The sequence below is a fragment of the Oncorhynchus masou genome, chromosome 13 (genome assembly GCF_036934945.1).
Source record: "Oncorhynchus masou masou isolate Uvic2021 chromosome 13, UVic_Omas_1.1, whole genome shotgun sequence".
Taxonomy (NCBI): Eukaryota; Metazoa; Chordata; class Actinopteri; order Salmoniformes; family Salmonidae; genus Oncorhynchus; species Oncorhynchus masou.
Window position 1 is genome coordinate 92,123,688 of NC_088224.1, and position 13,448 is coordinate 92,137,135.

The window sequence follows — 13,448 nt, forward strand, 5'->3', positions numbered from 1 at the left end:
ATAAATAGGACATAGAAAAACAACCCAATGTTACAAACTTTAAAATATATATATATATATTTTTTACAGCGTTGTATTTTCACTGCTGGGTCGTGGTCAAAAGTCGCGCACTGTAAATGGAATAGGGAACCGTTTTAGACAAGACCCTATACGATCAGATACAGCTATTTGATCGTCTGTAGTAGGCTAGTGAAGGCGTCTTGTGTTTTCAGTAGAATGAATGAACACGGGCATCAGCAGGTAAAATATGTGCCCTACAACAAATAAGATAAAAGCAGATAGATTTACCCCAAATCCCCCCTGTCCTCAGATCCCTTGCCTCTCCAACAAAACTGCTAGAAACCAAACCCCTCTTCTTTTGAAAGTAGGTAAAACTATGGAAGAGCAAAGTAACGTGGATTTCTTTTTTATCAGGCTGTGGCAGAGAGAGGAGAAGTATAGCCTGACTCCCTCCCTGGTTAATCTTCCCGGAGCGTTAGCAGCGACGACTATTCTGAAGATTAAATCTGCGTTTCCCATCACGACTGGAGCAAAGATTTAATCATTCCTCGGTGTACTAAAGCAAAGACGAATTGTCGAGGTCGGCTGTAGCCAGATTTGAAGTTAATCTTCTGAACGTATCCATGTTTGCGGATCAACACCGGCTTGGCGGTGCCCTCAATTGAGTGTGCGCACGGGGGAGACGCTCAGAGTATCACAGTTCCAAGTATACGCTGCCAACGATGAAAGAGGAGATACGTTGTTTTCGGGACTATCTGAAATGTGGAGTCAAAAACTGATAACACAAATGGGATTCTAGAATTGGAAAACGGGTCTCATTCTGAGTTTTATAAGGAACTATTCCAAAATTAGTGTTTTTATTTCTCTCAACATAATGTATAAGAGGAAAAATGTGGGTCGGATGTCGATTTCTGTTCGATACGGATACGAGAACTGGCAAGATATTAGCATGAATTAAAAGCAGAAAGAAAGAAAAAACAGACATCAATGTTCATTTTTATTTTGGAGCGAGTACCATGGCGAAAAGGAAGGGACTGTTGTTTTCGCTGCTTTACTTGATGGCGGAGTTTTGGCTGAGTTGGCAGCAAGTCCTTAGAATCGGTAAGGTTGATTTTTATCATCCGAATTTTCGATTCATAATGTATTTAATCAACTGGGTTATAGACCTGGTCCAATACAATTGTCTGGATTGATTGATATATCACAAACAATTTGAGCTTAATGACTGTGCCATCAAGGTGCAAATGTGTGTTTGTATTTGAAAAACAAAAATGTTAATTAAACTTTGGTCTTACGACTGCACTATTAAATCATTAGTTCCAATCATATAGTACATTCCTATGCACATGGGCCTGGGAACAGAATATAGCAGGGCTCTAAACTGGCAGGTTTTACTAGGAGCACGTGTGCGCCTAAATTGAAAAATGTAGGCGCACACAATGACATTTAGGAGCACAATAAAAAAGTATTTGATTTGTTAAAGATCGAATCCTTAATGCTTCTATGCGCACTGGTGCTCCTAAGTTAATATTCCAGCAAAAATATTTAGGCGCATATGCGATTAAAATGGTCGCACTGTAGAGCTCCGTAATAAGAAATGAGAATTGCATTTAGTAAAATGTTTATCTATACACACAGTTCAGTCAACCCTTCTTCACAGGCCATAGTAATTTCCCTCTAGTGTAATCCGAATATTAACGTTATTTAATAGATTGAAGATGGGATGGAATAGACAGTAGACACACCCTGGATGTAAATGTCTGTGAGTGAACCAGTCGGGAGTGTGATCAGAGTTATTATCTGAACGTGATGCTGGGTTGATATAGAGTAGGATAAGCCTTGGTACTTTCGTTCTCTTGAAGCTCACATAGACCAGAATCCACATCAAGAAATATAACACTATCTCTACAATAGAAACAACTATGGGTTTAAAAGGACTGTCAAATGAATCATTGGGAGAGTGTGATTGTAGGTATTTAACTAAAAGGGATGGTTTATTGATAATTGCACCATATTCCCTATATGCAGATGTAGGATCTTCGTTTGATCACCATGTTACAGGATAACTTTCCTGCAAAGCAACACATGTAAAATGTGCAGTGTTTCTGAGGTGTTAAAACGCCTTCTGAGGCTTTGTCACTTCCATTAATTCACATTTCCTGTTGCTGCAGGATTATTTTCCTGCGTGTAGCAAACCTTGCTCGAATATAAGATCTCTGTAGGGCACCATTTTTCACCTGAGCCCATGGGCCCTAGTCAGAAGTAGTGCATTGTATAGGGAATGTGGTGCCATTTGGGACTGGCCAATAGAGTCGCCTGGCTAAAGGGTCCAGGAACTATTCACTATTTATTCTGATGTTTTGTACATAATAAGATCTCTATTATATATAATCAGTTAAATAGGGTTAGGTCCTAGATCATTCCTGATTTCCCTTGTTCTAGGATGCATCCCAAATGGCACCCTCTTCCCTATATAGTGCACTACTTTTGACCACTTCAGTACCCTTCCCTACACTACCCTACCCTACCCTACACTCTCCTACCCCACCCAAACCTACACTACCCTACACTACTCTACACTAACCTGCACTACCCTACCCTACAGTACCCTACCATCGACTACCCACCAGTACCCTACCCTAATCTACCCTACCCTACCTTACACTACCCAACCCTTCCCTACCCTACACTAACAAACCCTTCCCTACTCCAATCTACCCTACCCTACACTACCCAACCCTTCCCTACCCTAATCTACCATACACTACCCTACACTACCCAACCCTACTCTACCCTGCACTACCCTACACTACACTACCTTACCCTACCCTACTCTAGCCTGCCCTACCCTGCCCTACCCTACCCTACTCTACCCTACCCTACTCTCTCCTACCCTACCCTACACTACCCTATCCTACCCTACACTACCCTATCCTACCTACCCTACTCTACTCTACTCTACTCTACCCTACACTACCCAACACTATCCTACACTACACTACCCTACCCTAGCCTACCCTACCCTGTCCTACACTACCCTATCCTACCCTACTTCAGGTACACATGCAGGGATCAATTTTCACGTTTCTTCATTTCCCACCATATCCCCATATGGTCTGGGAGATTTGGAGGATTGCAGATCTGCAGGACAAGGTCCCAAATTAAACTCTACACAGTGTGTACAAAACATTACAACTCTTTCCAGGACATAGACTGACCAGGTGAATCCAGGTGAAAGCTATGATCCCTTCTTGATGTCCCTTGTTAATTCCCACTTCAAATCAGTGTAGATGAAGGGGAGGAGACAGGATAAAATAGGATTTTTAAACCTTGAGACAATTGAGACATGGATTGTGTCTATGTGCCATTCAGAGGGTGAATGAACAAGACAAAATATTGAAGTGTCTTTGAACTGGGTTTGGTAGTAGGTGCCAGGCGCACCGGTTTGAGTGTATCAAGAACTGCAACGCTGCAGGTTTTTCAGTTTCCTGTGTGTATCAAGAATGGTCCACCACCCAAAGGACATCCAGCCAACTGTGGGAAGCGCTGTTCTGAGGGCAAAAAGGGGGGATGGGGGGGTGCAACTCAATAGTTGGAAGGTATAGGGTTTATGGCATAGGGTTTATGGTATAGGGTTTATGGTATAGGGTTTATGGTATAGGGTATAGGGTATAGGGTTTATGGTATAGGGTTTATGGTATAGGGTATAGGGTTTATGGTATAGGGTTTATGGTATAGGGTTTATGGTATAGGGTTTATGGCATAGGGTATATGGTATAGGGTTTATGGTATAGGGTTTATGGTATAGGGTTTATGGTATAGGGTTTATGGTATAGGGTTTATGGTATAGGGTTTATGGTATAGGGTTTATGGTATAGGGTTTATGGTATAGGGTTTATGGTATAGGGTTTATGGTATAGGGTTTAGGGTATAGGGTTTATGGTATAGGGTTTATGGTATAGGGTTTATGGTATAGGGTTTATGGTATAGGGTATAGGGTATAGGGTATAGGTATAGGGTATAGGGTATAGGGTTTATGGGGTATAGGGTTTATGGTATAGGGTATAGGGTATAGGATTTATGGTATAGGGTTTATGGTATAGGGTTTATGGTATAGGGTTTATGGTATAGGGTATAGGGTATAGGGTTTATGGTATAGGGTTTATGGTATAGGGTTTATGGTATAGGGTTTATGGTATAGGGTTTATGGTATAGGGTATAGGGTATAGGGTATGGGGTTTATGGTATGGGGTATAGGGTATAGGGTTTAGGGTTTAGGGTATAGGGTATAGGGTATAGGGTTTAGGGTATAGGGTTTATGGTATAGGGTTTATGGCATAGGGTATATAGGGTATGGGGTTTATGGTATAGGGTATGGGGGTTATAGGGTTTGGGTTTATGGTATAGGTTTAGGGTATAGGGTTTAGGGTATAGGGTTTATGGTATAGGGTTTATGGCATAGGGTATAGGGTATAGGGTATGGGGTTTATGGTATGGGGTATAGGGTTTAGGGTATAGGGTATAGGGGTTAGGGTTTATGGTATAGGGTTTATGGTATAGGGTTTATGGTATAGGGTTTAGGGTTTAGGGTATAGGGTATGGGGTATAGGGTATAGGGTTTAGGGTATAGGGTTTATGGTATAGGGTTTATGGCATAGGGTATAGGGTATAGGGTATAGGGGTTAGGGTTTATGGTATAGGGTTTATGGTATAGGGTTTATGGTATAGGGTTTAGGGTATAGGGTATAGGGTATAGGGTATGGGGTTTATGGTATGGGGTTTATGGTATAGGGTTTATGGTATAGGGTTTATGGTATAGGGGTTAGGGTATAGGCTATAGGGTTTATGGTATAGGGTTTATGGTATAGGGTTTATGGTATAGGCTATAGGGTTTATGGTATAGGGTTTATGGTATAGGGTTTAGAGTATAGGGGTTAGGGTATAGGGTTTATGGTATAGGGTATAGGGTATAGGGTATAGGGTTTATGGTACAGGGTTTAGGGTATAGGGTATAGGGTTTATGGTATAGGGTTTATGGTATAGGGTTTATGGTATAGGGTTTATGGTATAGGGTTTATGGTATAGGGTTTATGGTATAGGGTTTATGGTATAGGGTTTATGGTATAGGGTTTACGGTATAGGGTTTATGGTATAGGGTTTATGGTATAGGGTTTAGGGTATAGACTATAGGGTTCCATTGGGGAAGCATTCATTCTCTATCTACTACAGTCACTGCCACTTTCTAGTTAGTGCACTTGGTTTCTCCCTGGTACACTTTTGTAATGAGGGTTTAGAGTGGTGTGGTCTAAGGCTCTGCATCTTAGTGCTAGAGGCATCACTACAGACCCTGGTTCGATTCCAGACGGTATTACAGCGGTTTAAGGCTCTGCATCTCAGTGCTAGAGGGTCACTACAGACCCTGGTTCCATTCCAGGCTGTTTATCACAGCGGTCTGAGGTACCACAGATCCTGGTTTTCCAGACAATATCACAGAGGTCTAAGGTACTAGGGACCCTGGTTCCATTCCAGGCTGTATCGTATAGGGTTTATGGTATAGGTACTATGGACCCTGGTTCCATTCCAGGCGGTATCACAGCAGTCTAAGGTACCTAGTTATTCCAGGGTTATCACAGTGGTCTAAGGCATTGCATCTCAGTGCTAGAGGCATCACTACAGACCCTGGTTCCATTCCAGGCTGTATCACAGCGGTTTAAAGTACTACAGACCCTGGTAATGATTCCAGAGTGGTATGGCGGTCTAAGGCTCTGCATCTCAGTGCTAGAGGCGTCACTACAGACCCTGGTTCCATTCCAGGCTGTATCACAGCGGTCTGAGGCCACAGATCTGGTTCATCTCAGACAATATCACAGAGGTCTAAGGTACTACAGACCCTGGTTCCATTCCAGGCTGTATCACAACGGTCTGAGGTACCACAGATCCTGGTTCCATTCCAGGCAATATCACAGCAGGTCTAAGGTACCTGGTTCAGATTCCCGGTATCCAGTGGTCTAAGGCTGTGCATCTCAGTGTCTAGAGGCATCACTACAGACCCTGGTTCCATTCCAGGCGGTATCACAGCGGTCTAAAGTCTAAGGTACCTGGTTCGATTCCAGACGGTATCACAGCGGTCTAAGGCTCTGCATCTCAGTGCTAGAGGCATCACTACAGACCCTGGTTCCATTCCAGGCTGTATCACAGCGGTCTAAGGTACTACAGACACTGGTTCGATTCCAGACGGTATCACAGCGGTCTAAGGCTCTGCATCTCAGTGCTAGAGGTGTCACTACAGACCCTGGTTCGATCCTGGGCTATATCACAACCATCCGTGATTGGGAGTCTCACGGTGCGGCGCACAATTGGCCCAGCTGTGTCTGGGTTAGGGGAGGGTTTGGTCGGGGTAGGGCCGTCATTTCTACATAACAATTTGTTCTTAACTGACTTGCCTCGTTAAATAAATAAAACAATTAAACTTGTGCTGTTGCATAACTTTACTGTCTGATTGCAGGGCAGTACCCCCTCCTCCCTCTCCCCTTCACTGGTTCGTAATCTGTCCTTTATATTGTTAATCTCTCTGAATCATCTATCGCTGTCTGAGGACACCTAATCTTTGTCATTTTCTTCCTGACCCCCCACGCTAACTACTAATCCACCGCATATGGTGCTTCTTCAATTAATATGGCTGCTTGTTGGCTTTGGTGAGAACACACGCACACTTACTCTCAAACACACACACACACACACACACACACACACACACACACACACACACACACACACACACTCTGCCTTGCGTCCATGGCTCTATACTGAGGCTGCTGGGAATAATGGTCAATCTTCTCCATAAACCCCTTTAAACAACCTGTTTCAACCTACACTCATCTGGTTATACAAGAGATTACTCTGTCTGTCTCTCTATGTCTCTGTCTCCCTCTATCTGTCTCCCTCTGTCTGTCTCCCTCTATCTGTCTCCCTTCTGTCTCCCTGTCTCCCTCCTCTGTCTCCCTCTATCTGTCTCCCTGCTCCCTGCCTCTGTCTCCCTCTATCTGTCTCCCTCTATCTGTCTCCCTGCCTCTGTCTCCCTGCCTCTGTCTCCCTATCTGTCTCCCTCCTCTGTCTCCCTGCCTCTGTCTGCCTGTCTGCCTGTCTCCTGTCTGTCTGTCTGCCTGTCTGTCTGTCTGTCTGTCTCCCTCTACTGTTCTTATCTGTTGCTAATAAACCTAATCTTGGGAAGAGCAGGGCTCCCTGATCTGGGATGGTGATTCTGGTCTGTGATATGCCTCTGATATACTGTCTGTGTGTGTTCTGGCTTGAGATGTGTCTCCCTGACACTTCTTCCTGCTTTGTGAATGGAGATGAATGGCCCACAGATTCATTATTTATGGATCATCTCCCTGACATGCATCATCCCGTCTAAGTATGACATATCATCTAAGTCCCAAATGACACCCCTATTCCTGTCTCTGTTGTGCACTACCTGTCTATGGAACCTGGTCAAAAGTAGTCACACTATAAACCTATGTGGGAAGAGCAGGGCTCTACCCTATGGGACCTGGTCAAAACTGTAGTGTGTATATGTGTTCTGTATGTGTGTGTTCTGGCTTGTGCACTACCTTCTATGGGACCTGGTGAAAAGTGAATGGCCACACAGATTCATTATTTATGGATCACCTCCCTGATGGGCACCATGGTCAAAAGTAGTGCATCTAAGTCCCTAAATGGACCTGGTCAAAAGTAGTGCACTACCCTATGGAACCTGGTCAAAAGTAGTGCACTATCCTACTATAAAGGGGAAATTATGCCATTTGAGACACAATCCTATATGTCAATACCCTTCTCCTGGTCAAAAGTAGTACAATACCCTATGTGCACAATGCCCTTCACCTTGTGATATGTAGTGCACTTGTGATATGTCCCTTTCACCATTGTGATATGTCAAAATATGCACTACCCTTCACCATTGTGATATGTCAATGCACTACCCATTGTGATATGTCATGCCATTTGAGACCAATGATATGTCAATGCCCTTCTCCTTTGTGATATGTCAATGCCCTTCACCATTGTGATATGTCAATGCCCTTCACCATTGTGATATGTCAATGCCCTTCACCATTGTGATATGTCAATGCCCTTCACCATTGTGATATGTCAATGCCCTTCTCCTTTGTGATATGTCAATGCCCTTCACCATTGTGATATGTCAATGCCTTTCACCATTGTGATATGTCAATGCCCTTCACCATTGTGATATGTCAATGCCCTTCTCCTTTGTGATATGTCAATGCCCTTCTCCTTTGTGATATGTCAATGCCCTTCTCCATTGTGATATGTCAATGCCTTTCACCATTGTGATATGTCAATGCCCTTTCACCATTGTGATATGTCAATGCCCTTCTCCTTTGTGATATGTCAATGCCCTTCTCCTTTGTGATATGTCAATGCCCTTCTCCATTGTGATATGTCAATGCCCTTCACCATTGTGATATGTCAATGCCCTACACCTTTACCCGTGAGAGCACCTGGGTATTTAATTCATTCCCTTATAATCACTGCATGGTATTATCTAACCTGTAGGCTCACATATAGTGTTAACCATGGAGGGTGAAAACCCTTTTAAATCTACACCGCACTAACAATATACTGTAGTGCTGCTTTCAACTGTAACACCGGTGTCAATCTCTCCCAGGTTGTAATCCCAACAGGTTTCAAGCTGACCACCATTGTCCCTGTTCCCAAGGTAACCTGCCACAATGACTATTACCCTGTAGCACTCACATCTGTAATTATGAAGTGCTTTGAAAGGCTGGTCATGACACAGATCGGCACCTGTTTATTCTGTTTCCATGCGGGAAACGGTACCGGAGCATCGGCTCTCGAACCAACAGCTTCTACACTTTTACGAGAAAAGAAAAAAGCGTTGATATTTTCCAGTGTAAACATTTATAGTGTTGATTTAGAAGTTAAATTAAGTTTAAAACTCAGCCGTGTCAAATAATCTCTGTCTTGGTGTTTAATAACCAGTGTTGAGTGTGATTGTGTCATTTTTAAAATAGTTTGTTTAGAGTAAAAACCCTCTAACCACGTCCTCATTATCAGATTTCTCTGCACTGTTTCAGGGTGACTTTTCAGAATTGTTTTGTTTCAATATCTGTGTTTTTGCTACTCGCGGCGGCAGGTAGTCTCGTGGTTAGAGTGTAGAGGCGGCAGGGTAGCCTAGTGGTTAGAGTGTAGAGGCGGCAGGTAGTCTCGTGGTTAGAGTGTAGAGGCGGCAGGTAGTCTCGTGGTTAGAGTGTAGAGGCGGCAGGTAGTCTCGTGGTTAGAGTGTAGAGGCGGCAGGGTAGCCTAGTGGTTAGAGTGTAGAGGAGGCAGGGTAGTCTCGTGGTTAGAGTGTAGAGGTGGCAGGGTAGCCTAGTGGTTAGAGCGTAGAGGCGGCAGGGTAGCCAAGTGGTTAGAGCGTAGAGGCGGCAGGGTAGCCTAGTGGTTAGAGTGTAGAGGTGGCAGGGTAGCCTAGTGGTTAGAGTGTAGAGGTGGCAGGGTAGCCTAGTGGTTAGAGTGTAGAGGTGGCAGGGTAGCCTAGTGGTTAGAGTGTAGAGGCGGCAGGGTAGCCTAGTGGTTAGAGCGTAGAGGCGGCAGGGTAGCCTAGTGGTTAGAGCGTAGAGGCGGCAGGTAGTCTCGTGGTTAGAGCGTAGAGGCGGCAGGGTAGCCTAGTGGTTAGAGTTAGAGCGTAGAGGTAGAGGCGGCTCGTGGTTAGGGTAGCCTAGTGGTTAGAGTGTAGAGGCGGCAGGGTAGCCTAGTGGTTAGAGTGTAGAGGCGGCAGGGTAGCCTAGTGGTTAGTGTAGAGGCGGCAGGGTAGCCTAGTGGTTAGAGTGTAGAGGCGGCAGGGTAGCCTAGTGGTTAGAGTGTAGAGGAGGTAGGGTAGCCTAGTGGTTAGAGTGTAGAGGCGGCAGGGTAGCCTAGTGGTTAGAGTGTAGAGGCGGCAGGGTTAGAGCCTAGTGGTTAGAGTGTAGAGGCGGCAGGGTAGCCTAGTGGTTAGAGTGTGGAGGGTAGTCTCGTGGTTAGAGCGTAGGGGCAGGTGTAGGGGCAGCCTAGTGGTTAGAGTGAGGCGGCAGGGTAGCCTAGTGGTTAGGCGTAGAGGCGGCAGGGTAGCCTAGTGGTTAGAGCGTAGAGGCGGCAGGGTAGCCTAGTGGTTAGAGTGTAGAGGCGGCAGGGTAGCCTAGTGGTTAGAGTGTAGAGGAGGCAGGGTAGCCTAGTGGTTAGAGTGTAGAGGCGGCAGGGTAGTCTCCTAGTGGTTAGAGTGTAGAGGTGGCAGGGTAGCCTAGTGGTTAGAGTGTAGAGGTGGCAGGGTAGCCTAGTGGTTAGAGTGTAGAGGCGGCAGGGTTAGAGTAGAGGTGGCTAGCCTAGTGGTTAGAGTGTAGAGGAGGCAGGGTAGCCTAGTGGTTAGAGTGTAGAGGCGGCAGGGTAGCCTAGTGGTTAGAGTGTAGAGGCGGCAGGGTAGCCTAGTGGTTAGAGTGTAGAGGAGGCAGGGTAGCCTAGTGGTTAGAGTGTAGAGGCGGCAGGGTAGCCTAGTGGTTAGAGTGTAGAGGAGGCAGGTAGCCTAGTGGTTAGAGTGTAGAGGTGGCAGGGTAGTCTCGTGGTTAGAGTGTAGAGGCGGCAGGGTAGCCTAGTGGTTAGAGTGTAGAGGCGGTAGGGTAGCCTAGTGGTTAGTGGTAGTCTCGTGGTTAGAGTGTAGAGGTGGCAGGGTAGCCTAGTGGTTAGAGTGTAGAGGTGGCAGGGTAGTCTCGTGGTTAGAGTGTAGAGGTGGCAGGGTAGCCTAGTGGTTAGAGCGTAGAGGCGGCAGGGTAGCCTAGTGGTTAGAGCGTAGAGGCGGCAGGGTAGCCTAGTGGTTAGAGCGTAGAGGCGGCAGGGTAGCCTAGTGGTTAGAGTGTAGAGGCGGCAGGGTAGCCTAGTGGTTAGAGCGTAGAGGCGGCAGGGTAGCCTAGTGGTTAGAGCGTAGAGGCGGCAGGTAGCCTAGTGGTTAGAGTGTAGTAGTCTCGTGGTTAGAGTGTAGCGGCAGGGTAGCCTAGTGGTTAGACGTGAAAGAGTGGTTAGTGCAGCCTAGTGGTCAGAGTCCCGTGGTTAGAGCGTAAGGGCGGCCCTGTTGTTCGGCCCCTGAACAAGGCAAGTTAACCAACTGTTCCCCGGTAGGTCGTTATTGTAAAACAGAATATATTCTGAACTGATTTACCTGATTTACATTTGAGAAAAGAAAAAAACGTAGATTGGTTGATTAACTTTTATGTTTCACAAAGATAAATAACATATATTTTTCTAAAATAATCCAATCTGTTAGTAGTTGGAGTTATGGCAACTGATACTAAAATTTGTTCTAGTTGTTCTAGTTTAGATGATTTAGGTAGTCTCCTTACTAAATCTATCCGACCCTGACAGTCCTTCTGAATGAAGGTTACAGCTTATTAAAAGTTCCAGATGTTAGATATTCTCACTCTGGCTGGATTCCATCCAGTAGGAATTACACATCACTTTGCAAGCCAGCATAATGTGATTTGGGGCCTGTGAAATCAGCAGATTCTTAACACCACTGTGTTTGGGTATAACGAGGTCTTTAAATAAAGGCCTTATGATATATGTAAATATTGTCATAAAGAATGACATTGAAAGGCTGGTAGAACCGTTCGTAGACGGTTCTAGGAAGAAACCTTCAACGATAAAAGGATTCTCGGTAGAACCCTCCATAAAGGGTTCACAAAGTATTCAAATCTCTGGACTTTTTCCACATTGTTTTTTGTTACAGCCTGATTTTCAAATCTATAAAATGTAGTTTTTTTCTTCTTCACTGACCTACACACAATTCCCGATAACGTCAAAGTTAAATTAAGTTTGTAAGACATTTTACAAATTCATTAAAAAAATAAAAGCTGTAATGTCTTGTTCGGAAAGCCTAAATATGATCAGGAGTAAAAAAAGAGTTTAACAAGTCACATAATAAGTTGCATGGATTCACGCTGTGGGCAATAATAATGTTTAACCCTCCTGTTGTGTTCGTTTCATGTTAATTCATTCTGTGTTCCTGGTCCAAAATGGCCGCCCCATTATAGCTGAATATAAATCCATAATAATACATATTTTGTCACCTAATGTTGTGTGAGATATTTTTATCAACTTATGTTCCCGTGAACAATACACGTTTTGAACTTCTATTTGCTATTTATGGCCTGTAGGCCTCATTGACCTGAGTTCATACAACTAGTTTTTGAGTAAAAAAAGCATAATGTATGGATTATTTCGACTATAACAAATACTCTTTTTATTTTTAAATTTTTTGTAATTTTTTTTTAGATGAAAGATATGATCAAGAGCCTCACATAGAGTATATCGTTTGGTCATTGTGATGCCACAGAAAGAATTGTGAGCAAGGCCCCAAAAAAGCTTTATATTCCAGAGCTGCGAGAAAAGTTCTATATATTATTGAAACAATGTTGCGATTGTTTGTGAGAAAGCCAACAGGCGTGGTTCCCGTGGGGGAAAGATTCTATTGGGGAAAGGTTCCGGTGGGGGTTGCCATGGAAGCCAAGAAGGGGAGTGAGGTGTGTGTGTATGTGTTTGCTCAAACACACATGCATCTGGGGGTCTGGGAGAAGCAGTGTGTCCATCTGATGACTGGGCATGTGTCTGAACACAATTTTATACACTAATTGTAGTCTCACCCATTCATTTCTAATGACCGGTCATTTTTGACCGGGAACACCATAGGCTTTAAAAAAAAGTTAAATAAACACCTAAAATGTAATGAAAATCATCAATGTATTTTGTGTTCAGATGCCCTGTGTGGACAAAGTCATGAAACCTTATGACAGTCAGATTAAATTAACTACATTTTTTTTAGAGAGAACTTGTAAATCGGTCCAATTCGACCGGAACACAGCAGGAGGGTTGAAACATTTTTGAATGACTACCTCGTCTCTGTACCCCACACATACAATTATCTGTAGGGTCCCTCAGTTGATGCTTGAATTTCAAACACAGATTCAAACACAAAGACCAGGCAGGTTTTCCAATGCCTTGCAAAAAAGGGCACCAAATTCTCATGTTTGTTATGTATATACAAGCCAAGGTTCTTGATTTTTAAGTAGCCTTGCTAATACAACCAGAGGTATTGAATATCCCTTTGAACACGGTGAAGTTATTAATTACACTTTGGATGGTGTATCAATACATCCAGTCACATCAAAGATACAGGCTTCCTTCCTAACTCAGTTGCCAGTGAGGAAGGAAACCACTCGGTGATTTCACCATGAGGCCAATGGTCACTTTAAAACAGTTACAGAGTTTAATGGCTGTGATTGGAGAAAACTGAGGATGGATCAACAACATTGTAGAGACTCCACAATACTAACATAAATGACAGAGTCAAAAGAAATACAAATATTCCAAAACATGCATCCTGTTTG

The 13,448-nt window shown here is 44.1% G+C and overlaps 1 protein-coding gene across 1 annotated transcript in view; it reads left to right on the forward strand.

Annotated features, from left to right (window-relative positions):
- The first annotated feature begins 427 nt into the window (after positions 1-427).
- LOC135553228 (glutamate receptor ionotropic, kainate 1) overlaps positions 428-13,448 on the forward strand; it is a 195,201-nt gene continuing 182,180 nt past the window's right edge. The window contains exon 1 of the mRNA XM_064985403.1: positions 428-1,101. Within this exon, the coding sequence (XP_064841475.1) occupies positions 1,017-1,101 (85 nt within the window). The 5' untranslated portion in view covers positions 428-1,016. The remainder of the gene's footprint in view (positions 1,102-13,448) is intronic.